Source organism: Lepidochelys kempii, chromosome 5, assembly GCF_965140285.1.
Source record: "Lepidochelys kempii isolate rLepKem1 chromosome 5, rLepKem1.hap1, whole genome shotgun sequence".
NCBI classification, from domain to species: domain Eukaryota; kingdom Metazoa; phylum Chordata; order Testudines; family Cheloniidae; genus Lepidochelys; species Lepidochelys kempii.
Genome location: NC_136384.1, coordinates 15,089,024 through 15,110,382, shown reverse-complemented (window position 1 = coordinate 15,110,382; position 21,359 = coordinate 15,089,024). Strand labels below are relative to the sequence as shown.

Here is a 21,359-nt window from a genome sequence, read left to right as displayed (position 1 = left end):
AGAGCAGTCCTCTAGTGGCACTATCTACCTGGGTGGACCAGCCCCACACACAGGGAACAGAGAATATACTACCCAGCCCACCAAGCCCTCACATAAACACCTCCCTGGAGACCAGGAACAGCGAATACATTCAAAGCCATCACCGTCAAGGGGATTTCACCTTAGGAAGAAAATTTCTGGGAGATCAACGAGCCTTTGACAACTGCAGCATACCCTGCTGGCCTCCAGTGCCCCTCAACAGTCATACAAACTGCATCAGTAAAAAGCCACAGCTTCCAGTTTTTCCTGACAAATACTAGGTCAGTCCTCAGCACAATGAGCATCACTGATTGAGCTGTTCACAGAAGAGACTTCCAACTGTACATGAATCATCAAAACCTGCTTATGGCCCAGTTTGTTCCCACACGATACCTACCACGCAACCGCCTTACAGCATGCCAGGGCAATGGGGTGGCCATTTTAATTTCACCAGACCAGAAATGCAAAGGCATATCCACCATGAAAATGGGGAGAGATCTGAGTGTATGTGAAGTGAGCGATGGAAGAAACAGTGGGGTACTTCTGCTATTTAGATCTCCAGCCGTGAGAGCTTCCAAGGCCCCAGTCAAATTCCTGAAAGAGCTAACAGAGTTAGCTGATAGCAGAATCCTGAGCCTGATAGCAGAATCTCCAAGAATCATGGTCCTGGAAGATCTCCATATCCGTGTGTACAGCAGACCTGAAGAAAGAGACCCAGCGATGGAACTCCTTGCCAGGAGAGACAAGAATGAGGCCAAACCTGACTGTGATCAGACTGAAGTGTAAGATGGCCCGTAGAGAAAACCTTTCCCTAGGAACAATGTCCTGTTCCACACACACCCACCCAGGCTGCTCCCCCCTTTGGAACACACACATACCCTTCAGCCCAGGGGGATGGATGGGAAGAAAAGATGTTCATTTATTTGTATTTTGAACTTTTATACTTTGTTATAATTTTGTCTGGTGCCTGTAAACTAAGCCAGCAAGCTCTTTAGATTCGATAGTTACAACAGTCCTCTATCCTCCTGTTCTTATCTGCAAAGTGCCCTCTTCTCTCTTTCAATTCCCTCCTTAAAACCCACTTCTGCAAACAATCCTTTCCACCTTCTCCTTGTCAATAAATCCCTCACCAGTCCAGCCCTCATCTTTATCCAAGGTTTTTTTCTCACATTTGCCTTGTCCAACTTTAACCGTCAGTTCTTCCAAGCAGTGAACGTGTTTTCATCTCAGTTTGTAAAGCACAGTGCAAATTCCCCGGGTTGTGTAACAGATTTCTTTTAACAATAATAAATAATAATGTTCAGATGCAATAACTAGGTATGTGTTATTCATTACAACACATAATACTCCCAGCCCCCAGCAGATACAGCCGCACCTCACTTTTCCTTTCCCAAGGTCAGCTTTCCTCTTGAGTCCAAACAACACAAACTGAGCTGACATACAGCAAAAAAGTGTGACTTACTCACTGTTATACAAGTCCATTTTTCTCCTGTTGAGAAAGGCTGCTTTGGTGACCTCTGAGTTGTCGTCCTCCTCCTCATTAGCCAGCAGCAGGAATTCTTTCAGGCTTGCCCACCCCATACCAATGTCATCACTGACACTGCCCTCAACCGTATTCACTCCCCATTCTGTCCAGCCTAGCATAAGCGTAGGCCATTATGGAAGGTGTTAATATGCTTTTACTGGGGGAGGAAAGGAAGGGAGCTACGGAGAGGAAGCCTCCCTGGGGGAAGGGAAGAGACATTCCTGCCACAGCCATCAGACAACATTCCCCTTCCTCTTGCTCACTCCCTTGGTGACCTTTGGCTGAGTCTGCCAAAGGTATAAAGGAAAAGGAGGGCGGGGGGGGGGGAAGGGAGAGAAAGAGAGAGGCTAAGATGCAAGAACTGCTGAAAGGACCGAGAGACAGAGGTCTTAGCTTGTCTCTAATAAAGCTTTTTTATAAAGGACTACAGAGTAAAAGAACTGGGTGGATAGGAGGCAGGAGAAAAAGCAAGCACAAGTATTTGAAGGGTGTCATCAAACAGGAGGGCGAATCACAGAGTTTGAAGCCAGTAGGGACCATCAGATCATCTGGACTGAGCTGCTGTATAGCACAGGCCGCCAAAACCACCTGAGCCCGCACTCCAAACCCAACAAACGAAATTAGACCAAAGTATTACCCCCCAACAGGAGACTAGACTAGTATGCGCCACAGGCAGATAATCGGAGGGACTGAGGTGCACCAGTGCTCCAGACCCCCGCCATGTTAGGGAAACAATTAAGTGAGATATACCCAGGTAATCCTGGCAAGTGACCCACACCCGCATGGTGCAGAGGAAGGTGATAAACCCCCAAGGTCACTGCCGATCTGACTGGGTGAAATTCCTTCCTGACCCCACATGTGGCCGTCTGTCACATGCCGAGCATGGGAGCAAGAACCAGCCAGCCAAGCACATGAGAGAGGGACAGCTCAGTGCCACCTCAGAGCCCTGGTGGTCCACGTCCAATGTCCCATCTCCAGTTATGGCCATCCCTCATGCTTCAGAGGAAGGAGACAAGACAAAACAAAACAAAAAAACAACATCCCCAGGCTCTTCAAGGGGGTACAAATAGGAGTGATGGGATGAAGTTACACAAAAGAAAATTTAGGATGAATATCAGGGAGATCTATTAGGCTGTGAAAATGTCTACCAAGGAAGTGGTATAATTCCCATGTTCTTGGGACATTCAAAACTGCACTGAGCCCTAGAAAAAGCACTGCTGGGAACAATCTTGCACTGGCAGGAGGAGTGAAAGATCAGGCTAGTTTTGTCATCTAAGCTGAGGAAAATGCAATATGTGAAAGAGCATGAAAAGCGAAGGAGATTTAAACAATCCTGCCACTTGTAAGAATTCAAGCTGTGATGGGTAACACAGGCAAGGAGAGGTTTCAGAGTAACAGCCGTGTTAGTCTGTATTCGCAAAAAGAAAAGGAGTACTTGTGGCACCTTAGAGACTAACCAATTTATTTGAGCATAAGCTTTCGTGAGCTACAGCTCACTTCATTGGATGCATACTGTGGAAAATACAGAAGATGTTTTTACACACACAGACCATGAAAAAATGGGTGTTTATCACTACAAAAAGTTTTCTCTCCCCCCACCCCACTCTCCTGCTGGTAATAGCTTATCTAAAGTGATCACTCTCCTTACAATGTGTATGATAATCAAGGTGGGCCATTTCCAGCACAAATCCAGGTCCCCGTGTCCCCCCCGCCCACTCTCCTGTTGGTAATAGCTTATCTAAAGTGATCACTCTCCTTACAATGTGTATGATAATCAAGGTGGGCCATTTCCAGCACAAATCCAGGGTTTAACAAGAACGTTTGAGGAAGGGGGGGTGGGAAAGGAATAAACAAGGGGAAATAGGTTACTTTTTATAATGAATCAACCATTCCCAGTCTCTATTCAAGCCTAAGTTAATTGTATCCAATTTGCAAATTAATTCCAATTCAGCAATCTCTCTTTAGAATCTGTTTCTGAAGTTTTTCTGTTGTAATATCGCAACTTTCATGTCTGTAATCGCGTGACCAGGGAGATTGAAGTGTTCTCCGATTGGTTTATGAATGTTATAATTCTTGACATCTGATTTGTGTCCATTTATTCTTTTACGTAGAGACTGTGTATATGTATTACATACATATTGTATATGTTTGACCAATATACAAGGCAAAGGGGCATTGCTGGCACATGATGGCATATATCACATTGGCAGATATGATCACTTTAGATAAGCTATTACCAGCAGGAGAGTGGGGTGGGGGGACAGAAAACCTTTTGTAGTGATAAAAACCCATTTTTTCATGGTCTGTGTGTATAAAAACATCTTCTGTATTTTCCACAGTATGCATCTGATGAAGTGAGCTGTAGCTCACGAAAGCTTATGCTCAAATAAATTGGTTAGTCTCTAAGGTGCCACAAGTACAGGCAAGGAGAGTGCTGTCAGAGCCACCTAGGCCTGCCTTTCATTGCCTGAACCATCCTCATCTGGCTTTGTCTTCGAAGAGACCTGACAAGGGCAGAATGTTCCTACGGGAAGGAATGGTACCTGCACAGCATCACCTCCCCTGGAAATCCACAAATGCACTTCTGTGGGTAGCTCCCAGGGTTGGACCCAACAGGTCCTGGAGGGTGAGAAGGGGACAAGATGCTCTTCTAAGCCTTGTACCCTGCTGACCCAGCAGATCTCCCTCCATCTGGCTTCCAACATCGCTAATCCCCCTGTGGAGTTCCATCTGCAGCTACTACCGAGCAGCCTGAGAGCTGGGCCGAACAGGAGAAGGGCCACAGCAACTGCACAACAGGGCTGCTGTGCATCGAGGACCGTTACAGCTTGCATAACTCCGGGGGTTCCCAGTATGCAGCTTGGGTCTGGTGATCCGTTTAGAGTCACCACCTATCACAAACGATGACTGGCTGAACCCATTCTCATGAGTCCATCCTGTGAGACAAGATTAGCTAAGGGTATTAAAAAAAATCCCAAAGCTGGTTATGCCTAGATGCCATGAAACAGAGAGCCTGCAACATCAGGTCCCAACCTCCCTCCAAGGATCAGCCCTAGAGCCACCATTTTAGGGTTTGAAAACAGCAGAGTCGTCACCGCTGCTGCCAATCCTGATAACTAATAAGCAAAAACACTTTGCTCAGGGACAAAGATGGGAAAAGAAAATCTCAGCATAACTTGGCTCTTTATTTTAATTTGTTTAGAGATTTTAAAGTATCCATGCTGATAATGAATCACTGGTTTTCTGAATTAATTTTCTGTTATCCAAATGAATTTTAATTCACATTGGGTTTCATACAAAGTCACAACATACTCATTGGGATGACAGATATGGCAATTTCTTGCAATATCTTTGGGAGAGCTTACTGTATTACATTTACGTATTATTGGGCCACAGATTGTATGTAATTCCATGGGGGAGGATGACCACAGCTCCTCCAGGAATTAAGAAGAGTGGGGGGTGATTGGGCAAATTCTCCCAGATTATAACCCCTCCAATGAGGTACAACCACCAGCAGAGGCTCAGATTTACTAGTTCAAACTGGATTCTCCAAAGACCAACAGACAAGAACAGGACTTTTGGCTAAATACCCTGAGTTTAAACTGTCTCAGGACCCGCTTTCTGATCCAACAAGCAGACAGAACATTCTGTCCAAGGGGGCCCCCAATCCTTCCTGCGAAGGGTTGAAAGGACTTTGGCCTATTGAGGCCCCATAAGACTGATGGGTGACCTCTGGTAAGCATGTGTAGAGGAACTTTTATTGTTTTAATATGTTTTTTTCTGTAATGCTTTCACCTTAAGAATAAATGTGCTTGCTTAGAAAGGGCTGTGCAATAACTTTTGACCGAGGGAAACCACAGCTGTTCATAGCCTTCCAAGAGAAAGCAAAGTGCAGACACTGGCCTGTTTAGGCAGTCAGGCTTGCTGGGGATGTCACAGTGCCAGCAGAGAACTGTACAGCCTTGGAAACCACTGGTCAGGAGGGAAAGAGACATGGGTCTCCACCCTAGAGAGGTGACAGCTGAGGAGCTGGAAGACTGAGAGTGGGACTGAGAGTCCTCGAGGGACCACGGAGGTGGAATACAGGGGCAGCTGCCCTGAACTGTCACACTGACAACACACTAGAACATATTACTAAACAATCAATTTGTAACCACCTAGAGGATAATAGGGTTATAAGGAATAGCCAGCATGGAAGAACAAATCATACCCAACCAATCTAATTTCCCTCTTTGACAGGGATACCAGCCTAGTGGATAGGGGAGAAGCAGTAGATGTGATTTATCTTGATTTGTAGTAAGGCTTTGCACACTGTCCCACATGACAGTCTCATAAGCAAACTAGGGAAACGTGATTTAGATGAAATTACAATAAGGTGGGTGCACAACTGGTTGAAAGACCATACTCAAAGAGCAGTTATTAATATTTCACTGTCAAACTGGGAGGAAGTGCCTAATAGGGTCCCACAGGGGTCTGTCCTGGGTCCAGTACTATTCAATATTATTTATTAGTGACTTGGATAATGCAGTGGAGAGTATGCTCATAAAATCTGTGGATGACACCAACCTGGGAGGGGTTGCAAGCATTCTGGAGGGTAGGATTAGAATTCAAAATGACCTTGACAAGTTGGAGAATTGGTCTGAAATCAGTAAGTCGAAATTCAATAAAGACAAGTGCAAAGTGCTATATTCAGGAAGGAAAAATCAAATGGACGAGTACAAAATAGGGAATAACTGGCTAGGTGGTAGAACATCTTAAAAGGATCTGGGGATTATAGTGGATCACAAATTGAATATGAGTCAACAATGTGATGCAGTTGCAAAAAAAGCTAGGGTATATTAACATGTAAGACATGGAAGGTAACTGTCCTGTTCTACTTGGCACTGGAGCCTTAGCTTCAGTATGGTGTCCAGTTTCGGGTGGCACGCTTTAGGAGAGATGTGGACAACTCGGAGAGAGTCCAGAGGAAAGCCATAAAAATGATAAAAGGTTTAGAAACCCTAACTATGAGGAAAGATTAAGTATACCGGGCATGTTTAATCTTGAGAGAAGAAAACTGAGAGGGGACCTGATAACAGTCTTCAAATATGTTAAGGATGGCATAAAAGGGACTGTAATCAATTGTTCTCCATGTCCATCGAAGGTAGGATAAGAAGTAATCAGCTTAATCTGCAGCATGGGAGATTTACATTAGATATTAGTAAAAAAAAATTCAACTATAAGGATAGCTAAGTAATGGAGTAGGTTATCAAGGGAGCTTGTGGAATTCCCATCCGTTGGAGGTTTTTAAGAACAGGTCAGACAAACACCTCTCAGGGATGCTCTAGGTTTACTGGGTCCCGCTTCAGCACAAGTGGCTGGACTAGGTGGCCTCTCAGGATCCCTTCCAGCCCTACATTACTATGATTAAACATCACATGGGGGAATGTTGTCTAGTGGTTGAGAGAATATTGTTTAGTGTGTGCCACAATATTGTCTAGTGTGTGTCACAAGTGTGACACACTGGGGAGTGTGTGCTAAACATCCCCCTTTGTGCTGATGTAGAGAGGATATGATTTGGTACAGGTCCCAACTGGGTAGCATTACCAGTCATGCTTTTAGCTCTGAAGGTCCCTGGTTCATTTCCCAGCACCTATCATGATTACGACACACTGGGAATTGAACCAGGGACCTGCAGAGCTAAAAGCATGACTGGTAATGCTACCCAGTTGGGACCTGTACCAATTCATATCCTCTCTGCATCAGCACAAAGGGGGATGTTTAGCACACACAAGACAATATTGTGACACACACTAGACAATATTCTCAATTGGGGTTCTTAGGCATATAGGGCTTCTGGGTTCTCCTAGCTTATAATAATGACTCACTTAATTTCTCTGTGCCTCAGTTTACTCATCTCTCCACTCACAGTGGTGTTGTTACAAGCTTAATGTTTACAGCATGCCCTGGCACACACAGATAAAGGTTGCTATGTAAGTACAAAATAATTACTCACAGTGTTTCCCTTTTTTTGCTGTTGTGTTTGTTTCAAGAGCAGAACTTATCTTACTGCCAGTTATTTAGCTCTGTTCTTGAATGGGGCTACAGAGGCACAGCTGATGAAATTGCGATTCACAACTCCATTAAATGGGCCATATGATTGCTTTTCCTAAAAATGTCTTCTACAAGCAGCAGAAGGCATAAAAGCTTTAAAACTGGCTGGAAAAAAATTCTCTTCAACATTTAGATAATATTTTAACACTTTAGCTTATTTTTGTATTTGCAAGTCGGAGGCTTCTGCCAAAGTCATTAAAGGTCGGGGTCCCACCATGCTTTCTATCTATCCCCCCATCTCATGTAAATGATGGAGGGCAGTGTTGTTTGGTGGATAGTACATTGGCCTGGGAGTCAGGAGACCTGGGTTCTGATCTTGTCGCTGCCACAAACCTGCTGTGTGAGCAAGTCTCTTCATTTATCTGTGCCTGTTTTCCTTCCCATCTTTTGTCTGTCTTGACAATTTAGACCAGGGGTGGGCAAACTTTTTGGCCCTAGGGTCACATCTGGGAATAGAAGTTGTATGGCGGGCCATGAATGCTCACCAAATTGGGGTTGGGGTGTGGGAGGGGGTGAGGGCTCTGTGGTGGGGCCAGAAATGAGGAGTTCAGGGTGTGGGAGGGGGCTCCGGGCTGGGATGCGGGAGTGGGGTGAGGGCTCTGGCTGATGGGTGTAGGCTCTGGGGTGGGGATGGGGATGAGGAGTTTGGGGTGTAGGAGAGTGCTCTGAGCTGGGACAGTGGGGTTCAGAGGGCAGGATGGGGATCAGGGCTGGGGCAGGGGACTGGGGCGTGGGGAGAGGCTCAGGGGTGCAGGCTCGCAGCGGTACTTACCTCAAGCGGCTCCCAGAAGAAAAGGCATGTCCCTTCTCCAGCTCCTACGTGCTCATTGGAGCGTCGGAGGGGGTCATTGGAGCACGTAGGAGCCAGAGCGGGGACATGCTGCGGCTTCCAGGAGCTGTGTGGAGCGGCCCCCGACCCAGCTCCCCAGCTGAAGCGCCAGAGCGGGGCCATGCCGTGGATTCTGAGAGCTGCATGGTGCGGCCCCCAACCCTGCTCCCTGGCTGGAGCGGGGCAAGCCCCAGACACTGCTCCCCAGAGGGAGCTCGCAGGCTGGCTTAAAACGTAGTTTGCCAAACCCTGATTTAGACTGTAGATTCCTCAGGGCAGGGATTGTCTCTTCTGATAAACCACATGAGTTTATACAGTACCTATCATGATACAGCCCTGATCTTGGTTGGGGTCGCTAGGTGCTATTTTAATATAATATAAACAACAACAGCAGCTCACTCTTTTGCTTTCCTCAGACTCTGCCCTCTGTGAGATGATTCTGCATGTCCTAGTCCCCTGTGGTTTGGATTTAGGCATTATTTACCTTTCAGAACTATAACACTTTTTGTACTGCTGGATTCTGCATGATTGGTGTCCTTAAGGATGGGATCTTGGGACTCTGAGCTTTAATTCAAAGGGCTGTGAGGGACAGAAGGATCCAAAAACCCATGCAAGTACAGAATAATTCAAAGGGATAGATGGGGGGGGGATGTTAATAATCGAAAAGAAAGAATAAATAACCAAGGACACTATCAGAATTGTAAATCAACAGCTTAGCTAATACACGGGTGAGAAAATGAGGCATTACCTCCCTGAGGCAGGTATAAATGGGACAGACAAGGACTCGGAAGGGCTCCCCAGTGTTGCTCCTCATGGTGCCGAAGACTTCGCAGAGGAAGGTGATGAACCCCAGCCAACGCTCCACATCGCCCTGCTGCAGCTCCTCCCGCATTGTGAAATCTTTCTGCAAAAGGGACAGACAACAGGCGGCATCAGCAAAACCACATCTCACTGGAAGAAGCAATGGCTGTCTAGGGAGGGAATTAAGAAAAGAGGAAATTGAAACTGGAGGGACAGAGAGAGACAGACTGACTCTTTAGTAATGAGCATGCAGATTACTCAGTGTAAGTGCAGTGGCTGAAATTTCAACACAGCATAAAGCAGGTATTGTAGAAATATCATCATCAGCTGCACAATGCAATAGAAACAATTGCCCTTTGGCCTTTCTGCCTTTTGTAACATATGTGAGTGTTCAATTCAATATGCAAAAAAAATAGGGCTGGTTTAACGGGTGTGGCAAACACAAAAGGCACACGAGCCATGCAGCCAGCACACATAGTGCCTGGTTTTTCAGCTCAAGGGAACTCATGTCACCACAGATAAGTTCAGTCTGTCTACACCTCTCTCAAAGTTAGCACCTATAGGGACCACATTGTCCCCTGTGCTAGGACCAGGGCTTCCCTGGGCCGCTGGTGATTCTTGGCTGCTGCAACTGCTCCTTGGCACCCTCTAAATTACAGCAGGGGACTGGCCCCCTGCCCACCTGGATGAGGACCAAGAGAGTACAATGTTGGCATTAAAAAGTCACCCCCTCCTGTGTCATACTGTTGCCACAATGAAGGATTGTGGGAATTATGCAACTCCAGATGCAAGGTCAGGATCAGATGCACAGCGAGTTATGTCTCTCTTCACTGGCCCTCTAGTCTAATCCATAGATAATAATGGTGGCTAACAAAGCAGAGAAAGTGAGAACATAAACAGGTGAGGGACAGGGGAAGAAAAGAATGACAGAGAAAAACAGAAATACAATAAAATAGAATCTTAACCTTTTTTAAACAGGAAATTTGGTACTTTACTTTTACAGTGACCAAATAAAAATTATGATGCTATAATCCAAGTGTATATAGTGCTCAGGACAAGGGGATGTTTCCTAAACCCCTTTCTGATGTTATAGCAGCTTGTTTCAAGAAATATCACAGCAGCCTGCTTATTTCCACTCTTAATTACCTTTCTTTATGATTATAGTTTAGTCGACATAATGCCGAGAAAAATTACAGAACAAGTTCATTCTCAAGTATAACATAAAAAACTACAGGCGAAGTGTGTGTTCAATGTGTGTGCAGCTCCATATATGAAATCCAGCAACTAAAATGCTAATTATTTAAGTATCTTTTCTACATCAGTTTATTCCTATTGATAAAAACTAAAAGCGATAGATTGTTGCACCCAATGCTCTAATCTGCACCTGCAGTGTGGAGACAGCTGTGCAGAAGAACCACCAGTGAGAAGGGTACTGATTTATAAAGTGCGAAGTACTGATGTTTAAATGCATGTAAGTGAAGCAGTTCCTGAAGAAACCCAAGTGAGAGCTTTGTGATTTATTTTATTATGCAACAATATGTGCAAAAGACTCAAGAGACGTCAATCGGTGCCCTCCTAATGCTCAAAAGTGAGCATTCAGTCTCCAGCTGGAAGCACAAGCCTTGCCCACTTGGTGTAGCCCTCTGTCCCCCTCTGGTGGTGGGTAGGCCACCAAGGTAGGCCCTCTATGGCAGGGGTGGGCAAATTACGCATCCGGCCCTCCAGACATTTTAATGTGGCCCTCAAGCTCCCGGCAGGGAGTAGGGTCTGGGGCTTGCCCCGCTCTGGCACTCCAGCTGGGGAATGGGATTGGGGGCTTGCCCCGCTCCGCGTGACTCCTGAAAGCGGTATGTCCCCCCTCAGGCTCCTATGCATAGGGGCAGCCAGGGGGCTCTGCAGGCTGCCCCCGCCCCAAGCACCGCCCCCGCAGCTCCCATTGGCTGGGAACAGCGGCCAATGGGAGCTGCAGGGGCGGCGCCTGCGGACAGGGGCAGTGTGCAGAGCTGCCTGGCCGCGCCTTCACGTAGAAGCCAGAGAGGGGACATGCTGCTGCTTCTGGGAGCTGCTTGAGGTAAGTGCTGGCCGGAGCCTGCACCCCTGACCCCCTCCCACGCCCAAACCCCTTTCCCCAGCCCTGATCCCCCTCCCGCCCTCCGAACCCCTCAGTCCCAGCCCAGAGCACCCTCCTGCACCCCCAACTCCTCATCCCCAGCTCCACCTCAGAGCCTGCATCCCCAGCTGGAGCCCTCACCCCCTACCACACCCCAACCTCCAATTCTGTGAATATTCATGGCCCGCCATACAATTTCAATACCCAGATGTGGCCCTCGGGCCAAAGAGTTTGCCCACCCCTGTTCTATAGCCTTGGTTCTTTCCTCTCAGGCAGCAGAGGCTAATTCATTAAGATCCAGAGATTCCCAGGTTCAATCTCCACTGCCAACAACCCATCCAGAGGTGTCAGTGCTATAGAAGCACCTTCTGTTGGTCCTACGTCTCTTCCAGTTCTACAGCACCTGGGCACACTCCTGCGTCACAGTCCTTGCAGGAAAGGATATTTCTGAAGTGTGCCATTCCCTTGAGGTTATTTAATAGCTTGTTCTAGAGCTTTCACTCAACGTTTAGTTTAAAAAATATATCGACAGAACAAAAACATCAATGTGACTATTGAGCAATTAAACATAAAAACACTCTAGCGTTTGGCCACATGCCTAGACATCTTAACCTCTTCCCTTTGGGACTGGATCACTCCACTAGCCCTCCTTTCTCCACTGTGCTCACATTCTTTCCAGATGGGAGAGGTAAAGCAAAGTATGGTTCAGACTGCATCTCCGAGCACCCGTAATGCTTATAGCTTTGTGCTGAGGTAGAGAGGATTCTTTGATTTTCGTAGCTTTCAATGCTTCCGCCTGCAAGACAGCTCCAGTTCCATGGAGACAGGCACTTTCTCGACTCCTGAGGTTCCTCTGCCAGCGCCTGACATCTCTCCACCCCTTTAAAGGCACATCCCTGTGGAATGAGGATGAGCCGCACTGCAGTAGGAGCAGCTCCATTCTCCTCAGCCTGAGTTCCTCCTGGGCGCTCCCTGAGAAATGCCTTGTCCTCTCTCCTCCCCTTTTGGGAGCACAGGCTCTACTTTCATGGGGGGTTTACACTTCCTAGCTGCACTGCACCTTCGGTGTAGCAGAGGAAGGCTCCTTGGACTTTCATCATCTCCTTACACAGCCAAGCAGTGCTAGTCACAATCCAACCATTGGCATTTTGCTGCAGGATCTCACATACCCTCCACCAACTCCAATGTCTTCCCCTCCAAATCCTGAGGCTTCCATGTAAACCCCAGTTTCCTGCCTGACAATGTTTACTGAGGCACTGCTATTTCCTGCATGGAACCACATCAATCCAGTTTAAAAGCCATTTAATGTCTAAAGATTCCCGAGGCATTCTGGGAAATTCTTAGCCGCTTGGGATAACCACATGAACTCTGGCACAGTGATTTAGATTGCAAAGCCAAAAATGGCTCCATGCAAGCTTGGGGGGGGAGGGCGGAGGAGGGGGAAGAGCCATGTATATATTCAACTCCCCTGCGGATTCACCTTGAGAGATGCAATGGGTCCATGCAGAAACTTGGTTTTGTATTTTTAAGCTTCCTTAAGGAGGCAGTCCCTCTATCATCCCTAAAAACCTATCATAAAAAACCCAGGCTGGGATACCTTACAGTTTAAATAAGAAATTCCGGGAGATTTATATCTTGATCGTGTCCGGAGAGGTGGGTTTGTTGCCAGCTCAAACACTTCAAGCTGAAAATACACCTTTCCTTATTTACTGTAAGTAATTCATAGCAGATTATTGGGAAACTGCATGGAGAGTTAGGATGCAGTTTTGGAACTGTGCAGAGAACACTTAAGGGACACTGCACCACATGCTCTTCCTTCAAATTCCTGCTTAACACACACTCCCCTTCAGCAAAGCCTTCCCGAGAAACGCCTCCAAAGAAATTCATTTTAAAAATACAAACATCTGCCCTGCTTTGAGATTCATCCTGACTACCACTGGATGTATCTGAACTGTAATATGTAGCTTTTTAGACTGTAAGTTCTATGAAGCAGAAACATCTTTTCTTCTTTATCAGCGACACAAAAAGCATGGGGCCAGGGCTAAAATATTTTGGTCATAAACTTCCTTTGATTCATAGCAGAGCTGTCATTGGGACAACTGAGCAAAGATGGGGCGGGGTAAAGCACTGGACTGGGACTAAGGAGACCTGGGTTACATTCTCAGCTTTGTCATTGCCTGCTGGGTGACCTAGGGCAAGTCACCTCACCTCTGTGTGCCTCAGTTTCTCCATCTGTAGGATGGGGATAATAATACTACCCTCCTTTGTAAAGCACTTTGAGATCTACGGATAATAAAAGCTAGGGCTGATGATGAAGCTAGGGCTGATGATGATGATGAAGACCAAAGGTAGATTAAGGCCATTCTGAAGTAACTAATCAATCATCATCTGGCAACATAAACAGAGGATGCAGCTGCTCGTGGTGAACAAGGAACAGTCTACAAAATGACGCAGCTTATCAATGGTAAACAGCAGACACCAAAAAACCACTCTCATCAGGAGCAAACAAGGCCACCTACTAACAACCAAAGAAAAAGAACAAGAAGAATTGCTGAACAGGGAGCCACCTAAAGAGGAAGCAAATGTCCAGGAGGCAGAAGAAGATCTTATTATCAACACAGACACCCCAACTAAGGAAGAGATCATTCAAGCCATCAAATCCTTAAAAAATGGGAAAGCTCCTGGCAAGGATAACTTGAATGCAGAATTGTTCAAGGTAAATCCTAAATTAGCAGCATCCTGGCCCCTCTATTTACATCAGTCTGGGAAAGGGGAAAAATGCCAGATGAGTGGACCAATGGGGTTATAGTGAAGATACCAAAGAAAGGAACTCTCAGTGATTGCAATAACTGGCGTGGTATCACACTTTTATCTGTGCCAGCAAAGTATTGCGTAAGAACATAGTCCAGTGTATATCAGAGGCAGTTGACAGCATTCTCAGAAAAGAGCAAGCTGGTTTTCGGAGAGGGCGTGGATGCACAGACCACATCTTTATTCTACGAAACATAATAAAACAGTGCTTAGAATGGCAACAGCAACTCTACATAAAGTTCATAGACTTTGAGAAGGCCTTTGATAGCATTCACAGGACCAGGCTATGGCATATTCTGTGGCATATGGAATTCCTTTCTGTATAATCAACGTAATCAGAAGCTTCTATTTCAACTTTACATGCAGTGTTGATCACAGTGAGCTCAGTTTTGAAGTCAAAAGAGGAGCACGTCAGGGGTGTGTCATGTCTGCAATCCTCTTCAGCATTGCGATTGACTGGGTAATGTGGCGTACAACAGAAGACATGCCAAATGGACACTCTTCTCATCCCTTGAAGCCCTGGACTTTGCAGATGATCTCGCTCTCCTATCACATACCCAACTCCATATACAAGAAAAAACAACTCGACTCAGTGCATTCAGCCAGCAAATTGGACTGAAAATCAACTGCAATAAGACAGATATCATGACCTTTAATATTGCCTCACCATCACCAGTATGGATAGAGGCTTATGTTCTCACCAATGTAGAAACATTCACATACTTGGGCAGCACCATCAGCCAGGACAGAAACAAGCCAGGACATCCGGAACAAAATCAATAAAGCCAGGAACACCTTCAGGAGCTTAAATATAGTCTGGAAATCATCCAAATACAACACCAAAACCAAACTCAAGATTTATCAGAGTTGCATACTTTCAACACTACTTTATAGTGCAGAATGCTGGGGAATGAGAAAGTATGACATGTCCAAATTCTCTTCATTCCGTACAAACCGCCTCAGAAAAATCCTCCGTATCTTTTGGCCCAGAACAATCTCAAACCAGGATCTATTGACACAGTGCAGCCAAGAGGATCTGAGCACCATCATTGCCAGGAGGCGTTGGAGATGGATTGGTCATGTGCTTCGGATAGAAACGGATTCCATCACCAGAGTAGCAATATGATGGACACCTGAAGGCAAGCGAAAACAAGGCCGCCTGAAAACAACATGGGGAAGAGCTGTGGAAGCCCAGCTGAAAAACCTGGGGCAAGCTGGGGAATCATTGAAAGATTTGCCAGAAACAGACAGGAGTGGAGGAGCTTCATCACTGCCCTAAACGCCAGAGACGTAATGGGAACATGATGATGATGAAGTAAATAAACTTTTATTATAAGTTACTACTGCCTTCTACAATGTGGGGAAATGATTCAGGGGACTTAAGTCAATAGCTATTTCTATCCCTTGTTTATCTGGGATTTGCATGCACAATTGCAGTGTTTTGTTTCTGCAACTACTTGTTTAAGTTTGTAGAAAACCTGGCCTGAAAGGTGTAATCATTATGATTCAGAGTCAGCATCATTTAGATGAGGTTCCTCCTAGAACTCACACCTCTCTTAGACCTATTTCATATCTCTGGGACACCATTCAGTTCTGCCCATTCTACAGCTTTAAACCAAACAGTAACCAGGTCTCCTGACTCTGTTACAATTGTAGCCTACTCACAGCCTAAACCAGACAAACAAAAAATTAATTCGGGCTCCAATTTCACCTACTCACTAATGAACTCTTCCAATGAAACCTGCACACTCCTTGGCCTGATTTGCACCCCTTGCTCTGGAGAAGATCAAAAGTGGCAGAGGCTGTCCTGGGGGACACTGCATGGCCCGTACCAGTACTATGCCTGGTTGTACCCACAGTATTGTTATGTTAAGTGCTGACAGTTAAGGGTGTTGCAAGGATAGAAATAAAGCTCCCCATTCCAAGGAGCAAACAAAGAAAGCCCACACAACCAGCAGAGCCCGTTGTGTAGAAAAGCAGCTGCGAGCTTTCCTATAACCATGGTCTGGCAACACTGCACACCAAGCCACTCAACACCAGGACCTGGCTATCGGTTTCTCAAAGCATCCAGCGCTTCCACGAGAGCAAATCCCTTGTTCCAAGCGACACAAAAGGCCTCACTGGATCACTGCCGTTTCATTTGTTCCCCACCCATAAGATCACTCATCTGCGTCTCACGCTGTCCTCCATCTAGAAGACAATGGAGCCCTTTCGGACCACAATCGGCCAACGGCCCCATTCACCTAGAGCACAGCCAGCCTCCGAGCCACAGTCCGCACTGCAAACAGCTGTCTCTGAAACGCTCGAATAAGAACTAATGTGCTAAGTCAGGGTGGCTACCTTTTCCAGCTGTTCTGTTATTCTAACTGAAGCATCCCTGCTGACAGAGGTAAAGCAGCTTTTACTGAACCCTTCTTAAAAACCTCACTGTGTTTTTTACACCGACTTCTTCTATGAATTGTTTTTATCAGGTAGGCCCCCTTGGGGCTGTGACAGTATCTTCCTGTGTGCTCTGTGCAAGGCCTGTAGGTGGTTGGCATGCAAATAAATGCTATTTTTTAAGTGCTTAAATAGCACGTCTCCTCCTCTGAGCACTTTAGGAACATTAAGGGATTCATCATGTGATGACCTCCCAGGTACCGGGACCAGCTAAGGACTCTTTCTTCAGCATTTCCATAGTTTATAGCAAGAATACAAGCAGTGCTTGATGGAGAAGGGTAACTAGCAAGAGAGCAACATTTTTGTTTTATTTATGGGGAGACTGTAAGCCCAGTTCGGCTTGTACTGGTGTAAATCTGGAGTAACTCCCCTGGAGATACTATGGATTTACACTGGTGTAACTGAGCAGAACTATCTGTGTAAGTAAGGCTCTGTATGCTCACAGGAAAAGGAGGAACATTCCCGCAGGCTCTCCTGTCTCTCAACTGCAAGGTTAAGTATAAGAGACCTCAGTCTTTATCACCGCGTTGTCCTGTAGCTTTTAGTACAAGCCATTCTCCTTTGCTCTACCCCTAAGCAATATATATTAATAATATATAGAGAGCAGTATATACACATACACATTAGAAAGGTGACTGAAAAGAGAAAAAAGAGCCAATTTCTATACTCTAGCCTAGACAGACGTGCATTTTCACACTATGCATTTTTTAAATATCCATGCAACTTTAAAATCTACATTCCTAGCTTGACAAGATTTTTTTTTTTTTTGGGGTAATAAAAAAAACCCTGTCCTAATTCTGTCAAATCCTATTTCTTCTGTCAGGCACTGCAAGGAACATCCATTTTAGAGATCGGATTTTGACAAAGTCAGGTTTTGATCGTTAAAACTGTGAATAATTGCTGATTTAATATAATTAAATTAAGGTTTAGGGTGGACTTGGTTGCTGACCTATAAACTGCATCCCTTTGACCTGATCAGGGTCATGAAACCTCTTTTCAGATCTGCATGCAAATGAAAATGAAGATATCCTAGCACTGAATATTCATTCTGGTTCAGAGAAACCAGATCTCAGGCACTTCCAGGCATTTAGCATGCCATCAGAATGCTTCGGCCACCTGAGGATTATAGGTAGCAATGACATCCATCACTGGAGGGAGAAACTGGCCCTAAATTCCACAAGCACTAAATTAGTTGAATGTATTATTTGTATCAAATTAGTCACTCAGCTCTATTTATCATGCTTAGCATGTATGTGACATTTTGTGTCCAAACAACTTTATTTAATGTAGCATCTTCCATATGCACAGTGCCCCACAATGCTTTCTACTGCTAAATAATAAATAGTTTCTGAGATGGAAATCCAAGAGGTAAAGCTGGGGGAGAGAGCTCTGTGTGCAGACTGGAGATGAGCTGGTGAGGTCAATGAGGTGCTGAGATACAGGAAGATTGTTTCAGGCTGCATTAGTGAAGGCTCTCACATCACCAATGTGCAGGAAGCTGGGATAAATCCTCGGTAGATTTCAAAATACATTTTAAGTAGGGGCCAAGTTTTTCAAGCATGAGTGACTAAAGTTAGACACCAAATAGTTGACCTGGCCTTTCAAGAGTGTTGAACACCTGCAGTTCCCACTGGCTTTTCTGGCCCACTCCCAGACCATCCCCATGTTCACCTTCTGCTCCCATTCTATATAAACAACTGGGGCTGCTCAACCTGCCAAACCCTTCATGCAGTCTCCATGCTGAGCTTAAGTGGTGCATAGGGTCTAGTGCCAATGTGAATCTGGCCTTTAGACAGCATCCTTCACTAGCAGCATGGCACTTATGAGGATGAACAAAACATCACGGTACGAAACTGCAGAAAAACCTGAGTGTCTCTGGATTAAGTTTAGAAGAGTGTGCAACAAGAGTGATGTAGTGGTAGGAGTCTGCTATAGACCACCGGACCAGGGGGATGAGGTAGATGAGGCTTTCTTCCGGCAGCTCACGGAAGCTACTAGATCGCATGCCCTGATTCTCATGGGTGACTTTAATTTTCCTGATATCTGCTGGGAGAGCAATACAGCGGTGCACAGACAATCCAGGAAGTTTTTGGAAAGCGTAGGGGACAATTTCCTGGTGCAAGTGCTAGAGGAGCCAACTAGGGGGGGCGCTTTTCTTGACCTGCTGCTCACAAACCGGGTAGAATTAGTGGGGGAAGCAAAAGTGGATGGGAATCTGGGAGGCAGTGACCATGAGTTGGTTGAGTTCAGGATCCTGACGCAGGGAAGAAAGGTAAGCAGCAGGATACGGACCCTGGACTTCAGGAAAGCAGACTTCGACTCCCTCAGGGAACGGATGGCCAGGATCCCCTGGGGGACTAACTTGAAGGGGAAAGGAGTCCAGGAGAGCTGGCTGTATTTCAAGGAATCCCTGTTGAGGTTACAGGGACAAACCATCCCAATGAGTCGAAAGAATAGTAAATATGGCAGGCGACCAGCTTGGCTTAATGGTGAAATCCTAGCGGATCTTAAACATAAAAAAGAAGCTTACAAGAAGTGGAAGGTTGGACTTATGACCAGGGAAGAGTATAAAAATATTGCTCGGGCATGTAGGAATGATATCAGGAGGGCCAAATCGCACCTGGAGCTACAGCTAGCCAGAGATGTCAAGAATAACAAGAAGGGTTTCTTCAGGTATGTTGGCAACAAGAAGAAAGCCAAGGAATGTGTGGGCCCCTTACTGAATGAGGGAGGCAACCTAGTGACAGAGGATGTGGAAAAAGCTAATGTACTCAATGCTTTTTTTGCCTCTGTTTTCACTAACAAGGTCAGCTCCCAGACTACTGCGCTGGGCATCACAAAATGGGGATGAGATGGCCAGCCCTCTGTGGAGATAGAGGTGGTTAGGGACTATTTAGAAAAGCTGGACGTGCACAAGTCCATGGGGCTGGACGAGTTGCATCCGAGAGTGCTGAAGGAATTGGAGGCTGTGATTGCAAGAGCCACTGGCCATTATCTTTGAAAACTCGTGGCGAACCGGGGAAGTCCCGGATGACTGGAAAAAGGCTAATGTAGTGCCAATCTTTAAAAAAGGGAAGAAGGAGGATCCTGGGAACTACAGGCCAGTCAGCCTCACCTCAGTCCCTGGAAAAATCATGGAGCAGGTCCTCAAAGAATCAATCCTGAAGCACTTGCATGAGAGGAAAGTGATCAGGAACAGTCAGCATGGATTCACCAAGGGAAGGTCATGCCTGACTAATCTAATTGCCTTTTATGATGAGATTACTGGTTCTGTGGATGAAGGGAAAGCAGTGGATGTATTGTTTCTAGACTTTAGCAAAGCTTTTGACACGGTCTCCCACAGTATTCTTGTCAGCAAGTTAAGGAAGTATGGGCTGGATGAATGCACTATAAGGTGGGTAGAAAGCTGGCTAGATTGTCGGGCTCAACGGGTAGTGATCAATGGCTCCATGTCTAGTTGGCAGCCGGTGTCAAGTGGAGTGCCCCAGGGGTCGGTCCTGGGGCCGGTTTTGTTCAATATCTTCATAAATGATCTGGAGGATGGTGTGGATTGCACTCTCAGCAAATTTGCGGATGATACTTTACTGGGAGGAGTGGTAGATACGCTGGAGGGGAGGGATAGGATACAGAAGGACCTAGACAAATTGGAGGATTGGGCCAAAAGAAATCTGATGAGGTTCAATAAGGATAAGTGCAGGGTCCTGCACTTAGGACGGAAGAACCCAATGCACAGCTACAGACTAGGGACCGAATGGCTAGGCAGCAGTTCTGCGGAAAAGGACCTAGGGGTGACAGTGGACGAGAAGCTGGATATGAGTCAGCAGTGTGCCCTTGTTGCCAAGAAGGCCAATGGCATTTTGGGATGTATAAGTAGGGGCATAGCGAGCAGATCGAGGGACGTGATCGTTCCCCTCTATTCGACATTGGTGAGGCCTCATCTGGAGTACTGTGTCCAATTTTGGGCCCCACACTTCAAGAAGGATGGGGATAAATTGGAGAGAGTCCAGCGAAGGGCAACAAAAATGATTAGGGGACTGGAACACATGAGTTATGAGGAGAGGCTGAGGGAGCTGGGATTGTTTAGCCTGCAGAAGAGAAGAATGAGGGGGCATTTGATAGCTGCTTTCAACTACCTGAAAGGGGGTTCCAAAGAGGATGGCTCTAGACTGTTCTCAATGGTAGCAGATGACAGAACGAGGAGTAATGGTCTCAAGTTGCAGTGGGGGAGGTTTAGATTGGATATTAGGAAAAACTTTTTCACTAAGAGGGTGGTGAAATACTGGAATGCGTTACCTAGGGAGGTGGTAGAATCTCCTTCCTTAGAGGTTTTTAAGGTCAGGCTTGACAAAGCCCTGGCTGGGATGATTTAACTGGGAATTGGTCCTGCTTCGAGCAGGGGGTTGGACTAGATGACCTTCTGGGGTCCCTTCCAACCCTGATATTCTATGATTCTATGATCACACTGCAGACGTTGGGAGAAAAGGACATAATTCCATTTGGATTTCAAAAAACAACTCAATTGGCCACAAAACTCCCAGCAACCAAAATGACTGCATTACAGGAGCACAAAGGGCTCCCACTGAGACAGAGCTCCATTGTGCTAGGCACTGTGCAAATGCACAGTCTAAAAAGACAAGATGGACAAAGGGTGGGAAGCGGAGCAGAGAGATGGCGGCATAGAGCAGGTCAGTGCCAGAGCTGAGAATAGAACTCGGCCCTCCCGACTCAATAGT

General features: G+C 46.1%; 1 protein-coding gene across 7 annotated transcripts in view; it reads right to left on the bottom strand.

Annotated features, from left to right (window-relative positions):
* The window catches only part of CTIF (cap binding complex dependent translation initiation factor), a 347,978-nt gene that overhangs the window by 30,079 nt on the left and 296,540 nt on the right, over positions 1-21,359 (bottom strand). For all 7 annotated transcript variants that reach the window (XM_073343500.2, XM_073343502.2, XM_073343501.2 and 4 more), the window contains one exon: positions 9,214-9,369. In XM_073343500.2, the coding sequence (XP_073199601.1) occupies positions 9,214-9,369 (156 nt within the window). The remainder of the gene's footprint in view (positions 1-9,213; positions 9,370-21,359) is intronic.